General features: G+C 44.2%; 2 protein-coding genes and 1 long non-coding RNA gene across 12 annotated transcripts in view; 1 reads left to right on the forward strand and 2 right to left on the reverse strand.

The window, feature by feature from the left end:
• Positions 1 to 19,048, forward strand: part of exoc3l1 (exocyst complex component 3-like 1) — a 37,275-nt gene that overhangs the window by 937 nt on the left and 17,290 nt on the right. For 2 of the 6 annotated variants that reach the window (XM_077515505.1, XM_077515508.1), the window contains exons 3-8: positions 2,582 to 2,760; positions 3,098 to 3,317; positions 5,416 to 5,628; positions 6,147 to 6,340; positions 6,421 to 6,639; positions 6,782 to 6,852. In XM_077515505.1, coding sequence (XP_077371631.1) covers positions 2,582 to 2,760; positions 3,098 to 3,317; positions 5,416 to 5,628; positions 6,147 to 6,340; positions 6,421 to 6,639; positions 6,782 to 6,852 — 1,096 coding nt within the window. Of the gene's footprint in view, positions 1 to 17; positions 158 to 311; positions 334 to 1,270; positions 1,301 to 1,894; positions 2,062 to 2,581; positions 2,761 to 3,097; positions 3,318 to 5,415; positions 5,629 to 6,146; positions 6,341 to 6,420; positions 6,640 to 6,781; positions 6,853 to 19,048 lie in introns of those variants that run through there. The other 4 variants (XM_077515507.1, XM_077515510.1, XM_077515509.1 and 1 more) reach the window with 4 other exon arrangements.
• Positions 1,104 to 13,493, reverse strand: LOC144015480 (uncharacterized). Of its 5 annotated transcripts, none has more exons than XR_013282727.1 (4): positions 13,241 to 13,493; positions 9,755 to 12,826; positions 5,484 to 5,624; positions 1,104 to 1,277 (listed from the first exon to the last, which is right to left on the reverse strand). XR_013282727.1 is itself a non-coding variant. In XM_077515511.1 (2 exons), exon 2 carries the CDS (start codon positions 12,515 to 12,517, stop codon positions 10,595 to 10,597), a length of 1,923 nt encoding a protein of 640 aa, XP_077371637.1. In that variant the 5' UTR covers positions 12,518 to 12,826; positions 13,241 to 13,493; the 3' UTR covers positions 9,244 to 10,594. The 5 variants fall into 5 exon arrangements, 1 of the variants encoding a protein (XP_077371637.1); XR_013282725.1 differs by lacking the exon at positions 1,104 to 1,277 and adding an exon at positions 4,008 to 4,570 and having other exon boundaries at positions 5,484 to 5,647; XR_013282724.1 differs by lacking the exon at positions 1,104 to 1,277 and adding an exon at positions 4,009 to 4,570.
• Positions 15,164 to 16,510, reverse strand: LOC144015482 (uncharacterized). The gene is made up of 3 exons (XR_013282729.1): positions 16,202 to 16,510; positions 15,559 to 15,789; positions 15,164 to 15,288 (listed from the first exon to the last, which is right to left on the reverse strand). It is a non-coding gene; the product is annotated as an uncharacterized LOC144015482 (long non-coding RNA).

A 19,048-nucleotide genomic window follows, 5' to 3' on the forward strand; every position in this document is an offset into this window, starting at 1 on the left:
TTTTGTTCATTACTGGTGGTAGGCTATTATGTTTGGAAACAGTCATTAAAAATAGAAAAACGACTGGTTAGTTTATTTTCGTTTTAAAATAGAAACACCAGAAATACAGCCGTTTGATTTTCTAATTTCTTGTTTGTTCATTGGAACGATCGTGAAGGTAAGTTCATGGTTTTCAATTTTAATTTCAAAAACGAAAATACGGTACATAAACGCAAATAAAAACAAAACAAAAAACAGCCTATGTATTTGTTTTGGAATACCGGAAGTTGTCACCGACAGCATATCTCATACTGACCAGGAGATGGCGGCAACGTAGCGCCCGAAGACGATTGTGTATGCTCCATCGTCATCCTTATTGTTTTTTATGTGTATTTATTTATCAAACCATCAATTGTATTTATTTATTTATTAATTAATTTATTGATTTATTCATTTATTTGCATCTTCATATCAAATTCCACAACAATGCAGAAAAGTGACATTTCTGAACATCCGGGCATTTCTGATATTTCCGCAATGCAACGGTTTTCTTTACACGGTGAAAACAAACGTTGTTTTTGCCTGTGACTACTAGTACAGTATACAAAAAAAAACCAGCCAGATTGTTATAGTATTCAAACGACATTTGATCACATTTTGAAATGAAAATAATCATCACAAATCAAATTCTAAGAATCCAAAGTCCAACGATTTTCAATGAGCGTAGAGCTTCCTTTCACTAAGACTGCCATTTTGACTTGTGATGTCATATAAACTCGGAATTGTAGAAAATTGTAGACCGTGGGCCATGGGGTAAAAATGGCTTCCGTTTTTAAGTTTTGTGATTGACTACCAGTGAGGGTGGGGGTGGAAATTTGCACACAAAAAAAAAAAATGTAACAAAAAAAATAGACACTCGAATTAAAAGAACCTCCTAAAGAACATACTTTTTATCACACATGTAAATGTTGCACATTAGCGAGTACCGGTCCACTAAGAAAGTCATTTGCATGCCTCCAAATAGCTGCTAAATCAGTGGGCTCTTAAGCTGGGTTCGCTCAAATACCAGGGTTTTGGTAAGTCAGTGTCAAGGGTTTGGCGGAGAGCAAGACACACACCCGACTCATATGATTCGTGATGACACCGGACATCATCGGGTGTTGCATTGCTTGGCCTGTCTGTCTTCCATACGTAGTCCAATGCAGAGAATGTCAGGATCTCGAAGGCAGGGCAGGAATGTCATACAGGAAGTGGTCTCGATTTAGACTTCCGCTTCCGCGGTGATGAGTGTTGTGGCGCTTATTGTGCAGACAAAAACAGGGTAGTTCTAAGTTCTTGTTTGGACTTGATTTTACTCTTTCAGACTCAAATACAACACATGTTGCTGTTTTATTTTAACAATCCAAGGATTTAGGTTCGACCATGCTAAATGTTCTGCTTATCCCACTGAAATTTTAAGTTAAAGGCCGCTGTGCTATGTAAGAGGAAAATAGTTTGGAGCTTTTGTGAATTAATCATTGGTGCTTCCTGTAAATCTGTGTTCATTTAATTTAAATTTTTGAACGTTGATGGCTCTGACTGTTTTTGTGCTGTTTCTGCGTGAAGTTGGATAAAGAAATGGGGTGAACAGAAAATTCCCAAAACATGCCCGAGAAAATCTAATCTGAGTTGACACATCAGCATACAGCCTTTAGAAGTACTAAAAACCACAACAACCCGATGGCATAATTAATGCATATTATGCTCAATTTAGAGAAACATTGAAGTACATTTAATGCTATCCAACATCTTGAATGCAGCAAAACTCCCAGTAGGCTAAACTCCTTTCCCCTGCCCCTCCCTCCCACTCACCACCATCCTACTTAATTCTCTTCCACCCACAGCCCTCCCTTCCTGCTGGACTCTCACTGGGGAAATGTCTGGGGGAGTTGGCATAATTTAGAGAAAAGCTATCAGGAGAATGGATCACTGCTATTTCTCCTTTCCTTTTCCTTATTTTCCTCATATCTGTCATGGGCGGACAGGCGGCCGGAATCACAATGTCATCAGACGATCATAGGAATATTGGTAGCAAACCAGAAGGTAATGCTAGACAAACACATGTTATTGAGTGAACACTCTCTCTTCGTCAGCATAGAACAGACAATAACTCAGTCGAAGATTTTGCTTTCGAACCAGGGGTTGGAATGTTGCTGGATAGATTGTTTTCATTGCATTCAGATACTTCACCATGTGTCAACAGTCTGGCATCCTATTGTCATTCAGCCTGTAAATGCTGTTGTGTCTATTCCACGCTGTTGTTGTACGGAATCAGTATCTTGACAGGAAGTGCCATAGTTTATTGTTTTGTATTATCATGGATCAAATGGATTTAGTTCCTTGGATTTACTATTGGAGTGAGTTGAATGCTAAAGAATTCTAGGAGTTATGATTAATTTATCGGGGCCAGACACAGTTGCCTTAATTAATACAAGTGAATGGTAGAGATCAGTGTTCATTTTAGTGGCCTGTCATTGCCGCTTTACTTAAAACGCTATGGCTATACTGCATCAAGATCACGAGAGAAAAAAAATAATAACCTCCATTCTTCTATTTGGTACAGATGACACAATGGTAGACCCTGATGTATGGCCAGAGTTGGAGAGGGCAGAGCATTTGGCCCGCGGGGCTGCATTGAAGTGGGCATCAGGGGTTTTCTGTCGACCTGAACATCTGAAGCGACTCAGCCAGTACAGGAAGAGAGAGAGTCAAAGAACTGCTTCCATACATACCAGACTCAAGGTGACAGCACTGGAACACGGCCATTTGGTGACAAAGATAGAATGTAAACCTCTGGCGTTGGGCCAAATCTGTCATTGTTTGGTGACTTTTTTTTCTTCTTCAATCTTTACAAATCTAAACTAATGGTGAATGTGGGTGTTATTTTTACAAATTGTTGAGCAATCTAAAATGTTGAAAATGGCTTGTGTTCTTTGATATTGCAATAAAAGTTTTTTTGTGGTCTGCTGGAAAGTAATGATTTTGGAAGTATGAGAATTTGGCCCGATGCCAGCGATATACAGTAGTTAGTTTAGTCCTCCTTTTTAATATCTTTATTGACCAATAATTTTGCCTCCAGTTGATGGTCCAGTCATACTTGGAAGAAGTGGGCTGGGGCATGGAACAACTCCGAGATGCCCAAGCTGAACTGAGGGAGCCATCTCAGGCTTTAACGAAAGCTGCAACAGAGTATAGCAGAATCCAAGATGAAATGAACTCTCTGGAGAGACTGAGAGAAGTGTCAGTTAACCACCGTCAGCTCTTCACTGCTGTCAGCAACCTGCCAAGACTTTACTCTGGTGAGGTGCTTCCTAGTGAGTGTTACACAGAATGAACACATTGTATATTAATAGTAAATTATAATTTGAATTTGTGACATTTAATTTACTTGCATAAATTAAGATGTGAAACATATTACACCACAGGAACTAAAGTGACAATACTGCAAAGATGATTGCGGTAATGCCACTGAGATGGGTAAGATAATGGCAGTGTGTCAATACGACCGGGATGAATGCAGTAGTCATAATCCAACAGAAGTGTATAAAATATGTCACAGTCACTGGAGTCACGAGCCATCCTAACTATTTGGGTGTTTTGTTTTTGGTTTTTTTCAATAGGTTTATTTTACCCCAAAACATAAAAAACATCAGTATATGGTGGCCAGGGAGGATATTTATTTTTTTATTTACTTATTTATTTTATTTAAATTATCTAACCGTAGGGTAGTCTTCCTCAAATGGGGGCGAGGTGCGAAGCTGGTGCAATTTCGATTCTGAGTCATTTATTTTTATTTGATCTATGCTAGTCGTGAAATCTGTTTAAGTGACTTGGTTGTGTGTGAAGCGTGACGCACAAGCTTGGTTGCTGAGCAACGCTAATCAACAACAGCTGGCTCACTCGCTTTTTCTATTGATGCATTTGTTCCAAATATGAATTTAGTCAACACATTAATATTCTGATAAAATTACTGTTATTGTATAATTACAGAATGTAAATGCACATGCTCCTTCATAGTGAGGGGCACACATCACTTGTGACGATTAGTATAGCTTTCTGATTCGCTATGGAAGGCAATTTCAAATTTAAAGTCCGTGGAGCTCAGAATTTGTCTGCCCGTTCCATCAAATTAACGAAAATCTGACACGACGAGAGGAGGTAGGACTCAGACGCAGGTATTAAGTTGGCCAACAAGGCTGCAGCTTTAATCACTGGAAACTCAAAACACCTCTCAAAGAGGGAAAAAAGGCTGAACAAAAAGAGCTCCAAACTGGAGATACAAAAAGGGCACTCAAAAACAGGGACAACAATAGGCGCTCCACTAGGGAGGAAAACAAGGGGCAAACTAAGGGCGCAAGACAAGGCAAGGCAAGACATCAAACAAGGACTGTGGTACGAGGACTGTGAAGACGCTTCCATGCACTGAGATGTGACACTTCGGCAACTGACTGGAGAATGAAGGTGGCTTTTATTGTCCGGGTTGATTGGAAGCAGGTGGTGGTGATCATGGGCGTGGACCGGTAATCAGTGAGCTGCAGGAAGGGTAAGTGACCTGGGGTGAGAGGAGAGTTAATACTTTCAAAATAAAACGGGAACCTGACTGTGAAAACAAAAGCATGAACCGCCACTCTGGTGGCGGCGTGACAAAATCACGTTACACCACCTGCTCCACAGCTTAGACCTGCTCTTTGCTGGTCTAAAATCTTGTATACTTTTCATAAAAAAATTGGCACATTTGCCGGCAGCATGCAATAGAGCGTGCCAGAACGCCTGTCGAATAGTAACATAGTCTATCAAATACACAAACACACAAAACTAGAACTTCGCAGGCATAAAAATGAAGATGCACCCATTTTTATGCCGGCGTGTGCGCCAGTCGACCAAAACAGGAGGTGTGTAATAAAAAAAAAAAACATGCTCTTAGTCCGCCGGAACATCCAGCGAAGTGCAATATAGTCTGTCAAATTCCCAAACACAGTCAACAAAAATGATGCGTCCATCTTTATGCTACCCGCATGGACACACCTGTCTAGACAACAGGGCCCTATATCTCCTGGCTGGCCTAGGAATGCCTTGGGATCACCCCCAAAAGAGCTGGATCAAGTGGCTGGAGAAAGGGCAATGTGAGCTTCCCCGCAACAGACCCAAATTAGCCAATCATCATGTAAGCATGTAAATAATTAGCTATTCTATTTGCTTTTAGTTGGACGATAGATCATGTCGAAAAACAATTCAAATGCCCCTGCCCCCATTGTTTGCACTGATTACAATTCTTTAGGTGGTATTTGTTGGGCATTGTTTGAATAAAAAAAATTAGTTGTGAAAGGACAAGTCATTGTATCTTGTGTCTGTAAATGAGTAAATCCCTTGCATGTTTTTTTCATTGGGCCTGTCAAGTTGGGAGCCTGGTTTTGGAAACTGAGCGTCTGGTGGAATCAAGAAAGCTCCTGGAGGCCCACGCCTACCTGATGAATCTGGAGCAGTGGCAATACGACATCCTCTGGCAGCTTAGCGGGGATGCTGGGATGCCAGGAAGTGAGCTCAGCACTGATGACCAGGAGCTGGTGTCCAAATACTTCTCTGGTGTTAGGAAGCTCGGGGAGACTCTGGGTGAGGCAACCACAACAAACTAATACATAAGTTGAAGATATAGGCTTTTTTCTGATTTTATGTTCCTTTTTTTTCTGTTGTTGTTTCACATGGGGATCAGATGGGCTACATTTACTGTAGGGGAATTCAGTGGCTGCCCAGTGAGAAAGTTCCCAATACAAATAATAAAATACAACATGGCAAGCTATGACATAAATGATGTAGAGGAGAATTAAACTAAAGTCAAATGTGATCAACGGTGTTACTCTTCAGAGGTCCAATCATGAGTATGCTTCCCCAGCCCCTTGAGAACTGGCCCACACACTATCCTTGCTCGCAGTGCATATGTGGAGTGTATATAGCAGGGGTATCTTCTTTCTGCTCCTTTTCATTCAATAATGAAGAACATTGTTTTACATTGTCATTTTTTCCTTTTATAAATGAATGAAATAAATTATTCAAATGAAAACCGAAATGAAGATGTGTTGTGTATCTGTGTATTTTTTTACCATTAGAAATTCTCTTTTGCGTCACTGCAGGAAAGGAGTTGTGGACCGTCGTGAACAATGCCATGGCTGTGGTTCGCCAGAACCCCACAACATTTGTATCAGTTGTGAGGATTATTGAGCGGGAAGAGGCTATTGACAAAGCTCTAATGGATGAACGAGCTGAAGGCAATAACAGGCCCCTGCCCCCTGGACGGCCTCGCTGCTGGAGAGCATGTTTCTTCCGGGTGCCTCTTCTGTCATGTTTCTGACTTGAACAATGCTTTTAAGTTTAGATGACTTCATCTATGGATTTCATCCTTTTTAGGTACTAGAGGAGGCGGTGTGTGCTCGATTTCGTAGTGTGTCTTGCCTTCACACACAGGGTCCAGGTTTGGCAGGACACCTCTCTACTCTGCAGCATGCTGTCATGTCCGATCTGGCCACAGTACGCCACTTGCTGGAGCCCTGTGTCCCACCACACTACCGCCTAACCAGAGCCTACCTAAGGGCGAGCCACCGTTGTTTACATGCTCATTTCACACAGGTGAGATATTTCCTCAGTAAGGGAAATTCAGTAAAACAACAGCAATGATTTATTTCCCTGTTACTCTATAGGTATCGTAACCAAAATATTTTTTCCCCTTCAAGCTTATGCATATACAGTATGAATAATTTTTGTGGTGCAGGTTAGCAGTTGTGACTTGGAAAGTGGCGAGATTTTTGCTGTGCTCAACTGGGTACTACATGTCTACAACAGGTGAGGTCCATCACATACACCAGGGGTCTGGAAACTGCTGCTCTGGAGCCGCATGTGGTTCTTTAGTCCCTCTCCTGCAGGCTCCCTGTGGATATCTAAAAATATATATTCTTTAAATGAATTGATTTACATTATAAATGATGAAATATTTGAAAAATGTCAGTCCAAATGTTTAAGTTGCCAGAAAAAGAAAGTAAATGAAAGTTTTAAAAATTACCTAAAAACCTCCAAAAAGTGACCATAAAATTTCCAAAAAGAGAAAATTACCACAAAATGTACATGAAATTGCCAAAATACCAGAGAATTGAATGGAAAAATGTTTAGGTTTTGTGGGAAGTTGTGGATCTGAGTGGAGGAAGGCGAGGTCTTAAATAAGGACGCACTCACTTCAAGGACGCATCTGTTGAGGAAGGACGCATCTGTACTTGCTCCTGCACTCGCTCGTGAATCTAACTACTTGTTGATTTTTGCATTGGGATTTTTAACTACATTGTTGCAGAATGCCTGGCGGAAAAAGAGCTGACGAGATTGAGGAGATAAAATCTTCTCTTAAAAAACTCAGTGGAATGGTTGCCGAATTACTTGAAATGAAGAAGAGCATTGAGCCACTTCTTCAGGAAATACAGCAATTGAAGAAAGAGACACAGGAAAAAGATCGACGCATTGTTGCCTTGGAACAAAAAGTGGATGATTTGGAACAAAATCTTCGTATCAACGATGTGATAGTCACCGGTATCAAGATCAAGCCGCGCCGTGGCCCTTTGAGAGCTGCGGCTAGCACGAGCACGGAAGATTCTGACCAATATTCAGGGAACGAGACTGTGGAACAGCAAGTGACACTTCAACTCAGAGATTTGGGATTAACTGTTGATCCTGCGCACATTCAGATGTGCTTTTCGCTTCCAACTGGAGGGACATGACCACCGGCAGTTCTGATCAGGTTTGTTGACAGAAAGAAAAAGATTGCTCTTCTGAGAGACCGTCACAAGCTTCGTGGGAAACATGTCTACATCAACGAAAACCTCACCAAACGAAATGCTGACATCGCCAAAAAGGCTCGACAAATGAGAAAGAATGGACTTATCGAAAGCACGTGGACAAAAGACTGCCGAATTTTTATTCAAACTAAAGATAACTCTGGTCAACTAAAAACACGAATCGTGAAAGGAGCTGAGGAATTGGCAGCGCTTGAGAGACAACAGTAATTCACAATATCACAACAACAACAACAACAACATCACTAATTACCCAAAGCTGGAGTTGTATATGATTATTTGCTGACTTTGCCAAGGCTAACTCTTGTTTATACACCTGCATTGATAACATGTATTGCTGTTCCCGTTTGAATCTAAATATTGTCTGGCTCGAATTCCGTTTGGACATTTGTTCTAACAGTCAAGGCTACATGATAAGGCTGTATTGTGGCTCCAATGAATCTGCTGTCAATACGCAAAATGGGGGTTGGTGGTCTGGTTCCTGGAATGCAGCTGGCGTGGGCCGCTCTGCTGGGTGAGCTAGGCTGGGCAGCGCACTGGAGTCATCAGATCCACAACATGCTAGCAACCAGTGGTGCTACCTGACCAGAATCGAGTGCTGAAATTGCTTGAAAGCAATGGGCTGAATGCAAGCCTAGCTGCAATCTTAGCTGTTCACAATGGGTACTCCTACAAGCCTCTGGCCAATATGATTTAGGAAGCGTCCGGTCCGAATCCTTCGAATTTCCCGCCCTCTGTCTGCGGGATGTGACGTCATGCACGTTCACGTCAGTTGTTTCCTCTAATCGCGAAGACGGAACTAGTACAGATTTTCGCTGCCCCAGACACCCGCTGTTACTCCGCGGAAGGCTGCTTAAAAAAAAAAAAAATGAAAACAATGTCAAGTGCCACAAAAAAAATAAAAAAATAAAAATATAAACTTGATAGTGACCGACGCCGGGCAAGAACGAGAGTGAACATTGGTTTGACATTTCAGCGGTGGAGAGAGTTGTGATCGGACTTGGATTAGAAAAGTGATTCACAGCTGGCTTTCTTTCTACTCCAAAAGGTAAGAAGCGAGTATCTTGACATTTAGAAAAAAAATGTGTTGTTTTCAAATAGCAGTAACCTCAAGATCGATCACTTCTCGGTCGTAACTGTTGGGGTGAAAGTGAGGTGGACGGCAACATTTAGCGTGAAAGGGGCGGCAAAGTTGAATGTAATAGAACAGAATGCCTTTATGAAGAACAGACGTTCCATTCCGCGGCGTTTCAATCAGGCTAAATGTTGCCTTATTTTCCTCAGTGAAAACAGCCTATTGTAGCTACTGTAATGGAGGTGGCGGGAAGGAGACCCAAACTTGTGACCTCTGAGAAGGACTGTATGAGGACTGATTCAAATATTCTCAACGTCCTCAGGTTGTCCGGCCAGAACAATAAGGAAGACTTTCACACTCTCATGCCACTCTTTATTGAGGAGTTGTGATGATGATGGTATTTATAATTCTGATGAATTACATGTGTGTGGTCTCTAAATAGAAAATAAGGAAAGAACAAAGGATTACAAATTATGGTAAATAAATCACCATATAATACAATAAAAGTGTTATACTGACACAATAATAATTACTGTGACAATGTTAACACCTAAGGAATGGTAGAAAGAAATAATTATTTACAGATACTATTTATCTGAGAGAGGCCAGAAGGCTAAACGAGCTGAAACATGCATCCAACATGAGTGACAAAAATAACACTGCTCATGTCCATGAAAACAGTAGACAATTATGCATGAAAGAGTACTGTCTAACAACAATTCGACCCAATATGGCTAGTTTAGCTAGTTTCTCTAACAGAAGAAATTGGTGGACAAAGTGAAATTAGCAGCCATTGACGGAGTTACTCAAGCAATATACAACATAAACTTACTTTCTCATGGACGCACAACTGATTAAAGGAAGGTAAATAATTATGAAGTCCACTGAATCGTGTCCACTGAATCATGCCAAAGAGGACAAGGCGAGTGCTCCCCTGACCGACAGCTTTCTGCTCACATTATCCGGAAGCGGCTGGCTAGTTGCTAGTAGAACCTGAGAACTGATTGGTGCAGACAGTAAGGCAACTTCTGATTGGCTGCTGGTTGCTAGGCAGGTGCTAACTGCCTCTTACAATTAGGCAAACATGCAGGAATAACAAACGAACTTAAAGAAATAAGAAATAGCAACAGATTCCCCATAACCCCAAAACACTAGAATCAAATCTTCTTAACAGCCGCCCCCAACTTTGAGCAGCAAAGTTGAATTGAGTCAGTCAGGAGTATCTTGGGGAATCGCAGGGAGCTTAATAAGCTTTGCTAGAGGTCTGATGTAGGATTTGTCATTGATCTGTACGTGAGCAGTACGGATCTTGCCGTCAACGCCAGGAAAAACAGCTGTGACTTTACCAACAAGCCACAAGGCACGTGGAAGTTGCTGGTCAACTATAAGAACGATGTCCTCAACGCGGAGGTCCTCCTAGTCGTGTTGCCACTTGGAGCGGCTCTGGAGCGATGGCAGGTAGTTCCTGATGAAATGGGTCCAAAACTGGTCCGCTAAGACCTGGCAGTGTCGCCATCAGCGGCGACTGAAGAGCTCGGTGTCTGAGTACACAACTTGTAGAGTAGATGGGTCCAGCCTCCCCATCAAAAGCATGTTGGGAGTGATCGGATCCGGATCTGCCACATCTGAGGAAGTGTAGCCGAGAGGCTTGGAGTTGATGATGGCTTCAACTTCAGTAAGGATGGTTCGCAGGACCTCCTCTGTGACAGTTTGAGATCCCAGTACTACCGTACCGTAGTGCAGACTTGATGGAGCGTATTTCGCGCTCCCAGGAACCTCCGAAATGAGGTGCACTTGGTGGGTTGAAGGGGAAGTGGATTTGTTGGCTGGCGAGTTGTGACTGCAGGTCAGGTGCAAGCGAGCTGAATGTGTCTTGGAGTTCTGAGCTGCCACCTTTGAAATTTGTGCCTTGATCAGATAGTAACTCGTGAGGTTTTCCTCGTCTGGAGATGAAACGCCGTAGGCTCATGAGGAATGAATCAGTGTCCATGCTGGCGAGCAGATCTAGGTACACTGCATGTGTAGTGAGGCACTTGAATATTATGGCCCACCGCTTCTCATTGCGCCTCCCTATCTCGATGAGGAAGGGTCCAAAACAGTCCATTCCGGTAGAATAAAAGGCTGGATGATGTAGCCTTAAACTGGATGGAGGGAGGTCGGCCATTTTAGGAATAATTGGTTGGCTGCGCCACTTACAGCATTCTGGACGGTGGTGTTGGTGTTTCCGGACAGCCTCTCTACCCCGCAAGATCCAGAATCTTCTATGCAGTTCGGCGAAAACTCTCTCCGGACCTGGATGAGCGAGTTTCCTGCCGTAGTCTGCAATGATCAGCTTTGTGATGGGATGATGAGGGTCTAGGACGATAGGATGCAAAGTGTCTGGGCTGATGGATTCACAATGTCTGAGTCGGCCTCTAACGCGGATCAAGTGCGTCTCTGGATCATATTCTGGGGCCAGAGTGAGTAGCCTGCTGCTGGACGGTATGGACTTTTGAGAGGAGAGAAGGGCGAAATCCTCGGGAAAACAGTCACTATGGATTTGTCGGAGCAAGGAGAGTTCAGCTTGTCTGAAGGACTCAGCTGTGGGTTTTGAGTCAGTGGCCGCCCCGTGACTTGCTCTAACTGTAGCTTCCAGTAGTTCTTGGAAATGACTGAACTTACTGGCGTCAGGCACAAGCGCAGGAGGGGGAGTGGTGATGAGGCCACAGAATTTAACTTTGCGCAGCTCACCTAAATCCTCAGGGTTGGAAACGTTGGGACAGGAAGGCCAAGTTGATTCACTGTTGTGGAGAAAGATGGGTCCGGAATTCCAGTGGCTGTGACTCTGGATCTGTGAAAGGGTCAGTCCACGAGTGATATCATCAGCTGGGTTTTCGCTGGAGTGGACGTGGCGCCATGAACTGCTCTCAGTTAGCTCCTGGATGTCTGCAACTCTTGGACCAACGAAAACCTTGTAGCGGCAGGAAGGAGACTGCAACCAGGACAAAACGGTGGTGGAGTCGGTCCAGTAGGTTATCTCTGAGATGGGAATTGTGAGCTCTCGTTTCATAACTGCACCAAGCTGGGCTCCAATGTGGGCTGCACAGAGTTCTAGTCTAGGGATAGACTGCCGGCGGACTGGAGCAACATGGGAATGAGCCGCGAGGAAGGCCACCTGGATTTCCCCCTCTGTGTTGACAGTACGCAGGTAGGCAACTGACCCATAGGCCCTCTCTGATGCATCTGAAAAGATGTGAATGCTCTGGCTTGAAGCTGAGAGGTCAGTGCCTGAGTGGACATAACAGTGGTTAATAGTAACATTATGAAGTGAGGGAAGTTCACTCACCCACACATGCCACAGCTGGACCAGATCCTCTGGAAGGTGAGGATCGTCCCACTCCCTTTTCGTCCCCCAGAGGCTCTGCACCAAGATCTTTGCTCGAGTGGTGTAAGGAATGAGCAGCCCGAGGGGGTCATATTGTCTGGCTAGGACTCTGTAAATGTTGCGCATTGTGGGTTCTGGTTGCTCAGTGTGGCGAATACGATAGGTGAGTGTGTCAGTTTTGCAGTGCCAGTGCAGCCCGAGAGTCCTTTCTGGTGCATCCGCACCATCCATTGTCAGCCATAGTTCTAAGCTTTCTGATGTGAGTTCAGGTGGTAGATGACTGATAATGTCAGGGACATTGGTGGCCCACTGTCGCAGTTCGAAGCCGCCAGACTGAAGCAGGTTCTGAAGCTTGGTGACAAGCTGCTTCGCATCCGTTGTAGGAGGAGGTTATCCACATAAAAACAGTTTCCAACTGATTTCCTCAGGTTGTCCGGCCAGAACAATAAGGAAGACTTTCACACTCTCATGCCACTCTTTATTGAGGAGTTGTGATGATGATGGTATTTATAATTCTGATGAATTACATGTGTGTGGTCTCTAAATAGAAAATGAGGAAAGAACAAAGGATTACAAATTATGGTAAATAAATCACCATATAATACAATAAAAGTGTTATACTGACACAATAATAATTACTGTGACAATGTTAACACCTAAGGAATGGTAGAAAGAAATAATTATTTACAGATACTATTTAGCTGAGAGAGGCCAGAAGGCTTAACGAGCTGAAACATGCATCCAACATGAGTGACAAAAATAACACTGCTCATGTCCATGAAAACAGTAGACAATTACTATTTATGCATGAAAGAGTACTGTCTAACAACAATTCGACCCAATATGGCTAGTTTAGCTCGTTTATCTAACAGAAGAAATTGGTGGACAAAGTAAAATTAGCAGCCATTGACGGAGTTACTCAAGCAATATACAACATATTCGACATAAACTTACTTTCTCATGGACGCAAAACTGATTAAAGGAAGGTAAATAATTATGAAGTCCACTGAATCGTGTCCATTGAATCATGCCAAAGAGGACGAGGCGAGTGCTCCCCTGACCGACAGCTTTCTGCTCACATTGTCCGGAAGCAGCTTGCTAGTGGCTAGTAGAACCTGAGAACTGATTGGTGCAGACAGTAAGGCAACTTCTGATTGGCTGCTGGTTGCTAGGCAGTTGCTAACTGCCTCTTACAATTGTGCAAACATGCAAGAATAGGTCGCTTGCACATCGTAATGCATCATGGGAGTTTTTCCTTCGGGCGCCATATTGGGTGTCCGCCGGTTCACAAGGTACACTCGCGAGTTACACGGTAGAGCTTATCAACCTGATGTAATTTTCGCAGTATTTTCACGATTTACCGGAAGATCAAAAACAACGATACAGGCAGAAGGTGTCTCTGTGTGGCGGGATTGATTCTAATTACGTCCTGACCAAGGGTGATTTTTTTTTTGACTGAGAAAGCTTGCTGGCCAAATGTGACATCTCTGGACATCTTTCCCTACCTCGTGTTGACAACATGCTCCATAACACGCCAACAAATCCCTGGAGGCTTACAATTATTTTGTAAGCGGGTGGATACAGAGTGTAAACTTTAACATCGCATCAGAAGAAACTGTTGCTGTTGCACGTAAGTAAACCACATGGTGTTGGTAATTCTGCACACAAAAATGTTTTGTTCTCAGGCTTCCTGTTATCATTGTGTTTACATGCACAGCTAGGTTTACCTGATGTGGTTTTTCTAACAATTTGATAACAGGCAAATATGGCAGAGCGTATAAGAATAAAAAGTAACTATGCACAGCCTCCCCGTGGCTTAATTAAATTTAATGCTACCCTTTCACTAGTTACATGTTACTTAATCAACTTATTCTAAATGGTTAAGGTTAACCACTCTCAGAGGACGTATTTTTAGTTTCAGTTTCCAGTACAATAAAACGTGTTCATGGTAACTACTGAGCATACTGACAGCTTTTCTTATGATCTCACGGTTAAGGAGGCTGTCACAACACCCAATTTCTGTCTGGTGCCAGATGGCAACAATTCCCATCACTTGTCACGACAACACCAATAGTATTACCAGGTATGTATGGCTTTACTTTTTGTAGTTTCTTATTTAATTCTATGTTTCATATTTTCATTACAATGTTTGTAATATTTTCAGATTCAGGCACAGATGAGTTTAACTGGACGGACTTCTGCGACTTTGTGGTGTGGACAAAGTGTGATTGAGCGAGTCCACCCAGATCGCTCGTTTTGGCCAGCTGGAAAAGCCAGAGTTTTTTTTTTTCCCAAAATCCCCTCCTTACCTGAACTGCTCGGGAGAGCATTTACTAGATCAGTAGTGGACTTCCAGTGTTCCTGCTCAGCCGCTGTCACCTACCACTTGCTCATGTACTTCAAAGATGCGGAATAAAGTAGTTTTTTATGCTGCAGCAGATTGTAAAATCAAATGATATCACTTGAAGTGTGCCAATCTAGACTGCCAAAAGGACAGTGGTTTTGTGACAAGTGTGAAACAAGGATTATTGGGAAAACTGAAACACAGTACTGGTACTTATCTTATATTAAACAAATTTAAAAGAGAGCAACTTTTTCCTCTGTACATAGCATAATGAAAGTCATTGCGTACCCCATCAACATTACATCATACCGTCATCTCAGGATGGTAGGCACCTGTGCTAAAATAAACTACATTAATTAACAGTTCAATTTTTAACCCTGAAATTACTACATCTAATCATTATTCACTTCATTTTTTGTGCTTTTAGAAATAATAGATTTATGCCATTACTTTAAGAGGGACCATATTGCACATTGAGTCAAATCCTGTCATTTGTATTATGTATAGCTTTGTAAACAAACCCAACAATAGAATTTGTATAAACGCTGCCTTTATTAGCGCCAAACAAACAGTCGCATGTTGTCCTCCTCCAATGCTTTGATGCTCGCCTTCGTTTCCATCATGTCATTGGCAATCAAGTCGGTGTGGCATGAGATCCCTAAAGAAAAAAATAAAGAAAAAATCACAAAAAATACGGTACCAGTAATAGGTTTAATATAGTACAGTAGTATAGTTTTTTTGTCAGTGTAAAAGAAATGTACACATTTTGTTGCATTTTTTAATGTATGAACATTGCTACAGGCAAATACTTATTTCTATAAACACTTCCAAATGTCTCTAAACTATAAGGTGCGTGTACACACACAAACAAACACATACATTCACTCATGCATACAATATATCATGTAATGAATTCTGAGTGGCATACCAGAGTCAATGATGTCAGCAGTACTTGAGGGTACAGGTTACTGGAGCCATCTGGCTGCATAACTGCAACAATCTCTGCCACTTCGAGTCGTCTTTTCTTTGCTTGTCTCTCCTGTGCACGTTCATATCTTGGCACCGACTGGGCTGAGACATAGATGTTGTAACTTGGGACCCAACTTTAATGTTGGAGCCCAGTCGGGATGATTGGACAGAAAAACGGGCGCAGGGCGACCTGTTAACATAAACAAATATATAAACAAATAAAATATGGAAAGACTGGTTATTTTGCCGCAGTAGGGTGGCCGTGAATAAGTTCTTTAGCATGATGTGTAGGTTACCGGGGGTCTGTTTTCTTGCATCAGCCCCTTCTGTCTCTTTTTTTCCAAGTTTACATTTTGCCACCAAAAAACATGTTATCGGCATTAAGAGCCCAAGACTAATCAATCCAATTTCAGCAGTAAACACTTTGCACTGGCACTACTTGGGTGAAAATGTTCGATGTTAGCTTTCGGCTAACGTCCGCTAGCCAGCTTGTACTACCGAACTTGCTTGCTCATGAATCCAAAACATAAGCAACTTGCCCATATATGGGCGGTCGAAACGTTATTAATCCTCATGCATTAAATAAAGGTAAACAAGCTTACCGCTCACAAAGTGATCGCTGCACACACGAGCCCAAAGTAACGACTTCCCTCCGGAGTCCGCACTCCTCTGTCTCCAGGCCCTGGTTCCTAATTATTTTCGGAATTCGGAAAAAAGACCGACCATTTTCCCCCTTGGCTTTGTTCGAACAGCCAACGACGCAGCAACAATGTACAATTTTAAACGCAGAAAACAAACGTGATAGATACGTGTTAGACCGAATCGCTACGTAAATGGAGGCCACCCAGCATGGCGACTACGAGAAATCCGAGGCGGAAGTGACGACATGTGCAAGCGACCTATAACAAACGAACTTAAAGAAATAAGAAATAGCAACAGATTCCCCATAACCCCAAAACACTAGAATCAAATCTTAACAGCTACATTATGCTAACGGAATGTGAACGGTACTACTGAATGGCGATAACATTCACGGCCGTATCACACTAAGTATAGAATGGGTCTATATGTTTTTCACAATCGCAATTTCCATAAATGGACAGCCCACCTTTCGGCTAATGCACAATGACGCTAGCCTGGGGGCGACATACACTAATAATGACTAGAATCAGGTTGATGTCCGTCGAGCGGGGTGACTACAATATGTAACTGCATATTAACATCGGAATGAGGTCCAATTAATTGATGTAATTTGCACATCGTTTTGGAGTACAGCACAGGACTGGACTTGGACCAACTAAAGCAATATGATCTACACGTCCCGTGGACATCAATTGTTTAGTGGGGATCGAGAGTCTCATTCCGTGAAGTAGCCAGCTTTGTATAACATTATATAACTTCTTACCTCTGAAAACGTAGTTTAATTGGATATGAAGAGCCCACTCTTCAGTATTGAGGTCGTGCACGTACGAGTGCGCGCAGCGTGTACGAGCGTGCAGTTTGTTTTCGGCCACAGGTGGCAGTAGCGATTTGAAATTTTAAATCTTCCATATAGCTGCGTTAACTCAGAACAAAGTGCAACACAAAATACATGTACAAAACAAAGCTGGGAACTAAACTTAATAGTTTCAAACGAAACGGGCAGGACTCAGCGGCACAGAGCAACAAGGTGTGATGATGACAACACAGACTCGACAAGGACTGAATGAAAGCAGGGAACTAAATACACATACACGAGAGACACCTGGATAAGACACAAGTGGCTTGGGGAACTGATTAGATACCTAGGGAACGAGAAAAGGAGCACAGGTGAACATAAGACAGTGACAGAACAAGAGACAAGGAAAACATGACTAAGAAAAACCCAAGCCAAAACCCCAACAGTACCCAATATCAAGGGACAGATCCCAGATGTAAAAAAAAAAAAAAAACACTACGGCAGGCGGAGGGGGGCACGGAGGCGGGAACACCGCCCACCATCAGGGACAGTCAGGAGGGTGTCCCGGCCACCAGATGAGCGCCACCTGAAGGGGCACGGGTGGCGGCCGCTTTTCGGGCGCCGCCGGAACAGGAACAGGCTCGGGTGGCGGACGCTTGTCGGGTGCCGCCTGAACAGGAACAGGCTCGGTGGCGGCCGCTTCACGTGCGCCGCCTGAACAGGAACAGGCTCGGGTGGCGGCCGCTTCACGTGCGCCGCCTGAACAGGAACAGGCTCGGGTGGCGGCCGCTTCACGTGCGCCGCCTGAACAGGAACAAGCTCGGGTGGCGGCCGCTTCACGTGCGTCGACTGAACAGGAACAGGCTCGGGTGGCGGCCGCTTCACGTGCGCCGCCTGAACAGGAACAGACTCGGGTGGCGGCCGCTTCACGTGCGCCGCCTGAACAGGAACAGGCTCGGGTGGCGGCCGCTTCACGTGCGCCGCCTGAACAGGAACAGGCTCGGGTGGCGGCCGCTTCACGTGCGCCGCCTGAACAGGAACAGGCTCGGGTGGCGCCCGCTTCACGTGCGCCGCCTGAACAGGAACAGGCTCGGGTGGCGGCCGCTTCACGTGCGCCGCCTGAACAGGAACAGGCTCGGGTGGCGCCCGCTTCACGTGCGCCGCCTGAACAGGCTCGGGTGGCGGCCGCTTCACGGGCGCCGCCGGAACAGGAACAGGCTCGGGTAGCGGGCGCTTCACGTGCGCCGCCGGAACAGGAACAGGCTCGGGTGGCGGCCGCTTCACGTGCGCCGCCGGAACAGGCTCGGGTGGCGGCCGCTTCACGGGCGCCGCCGGAACAGGAACAGGCTCGGGTAGCGGCCGCTTCACGTGCGCCGCCGGAACAGGAACAGGCTCGGGTGGCGGCCGCTTGCCGGGCGCCGCCGGAACAGGAACCGGATCAGGGAGAGACTGGAGGACGCAAATCCACGCCTCTCTGGCAGAAGCCAGACGCCGCAGGATGTCATTGAATTTAGCCTCCCTTGAAAGGCTGTTGAGGTGGATTCGTGCCATTGCCCCCTCCCGGTCCATTGCTGGTTGAATCTTTCTGTTAAGGTTTTGTGGGAGGTTGTGGACCCGAGTGGAGGAAGGCGAGGAGAGGCGTGGCTGGTGCGGTCTTAAATAAGTTTTAATTTAACTCAGAACAAAGTGTAACACAAAATACAAGTACAAAACAAAGCTGGGAACTAAAATTACTACTTTCAAACGAAACGGGCAGGACTCAGAGGCGCAGTGAAACAAGGTGTGATGATGACAACAACAAAGACTCGACAAGGGCTGAACGAGAGCAGGGAACTAAATACACATAGTAACGAGAGACACCTGGACAAGACACAAGTGGCTTGGGGAGCTGATTGGATAACAAAGGAATGGGAAAAGAGCACAGGTGGACATGATAAGACTTGACGAGACAGCGACAGAACAAGAGACACAAGGAAAACATGACTAAGAAAAACCCAAACCCTAACAGAAA

Source organism: Festucalex cinctus, chromosome 3, assembly GCF_051991245.1.
Source record: "Festucalex cinctus isolate MCC-2025b chromosome 3, RoL_Fcin_1.0, whole genome shotgun sequence".
Classification (NCBI taxonomy): domain Eukaryota; kingdom Metazoa; phylum Chordata; class Actinopteri; order Syngnathiformes; family Syngnathidae; genus Festucalex; species Festucalex cinctus.

Excerpts from the sequence above, each read along its gene's own strand:
- LOC144015480 (XM_077515511.1), bottom strand. The coding sequence starts at position 12,517 with ATGGATGGTGCGGATGCACCAGAAAGGACTCTCGGGCTGCACTGGCAC.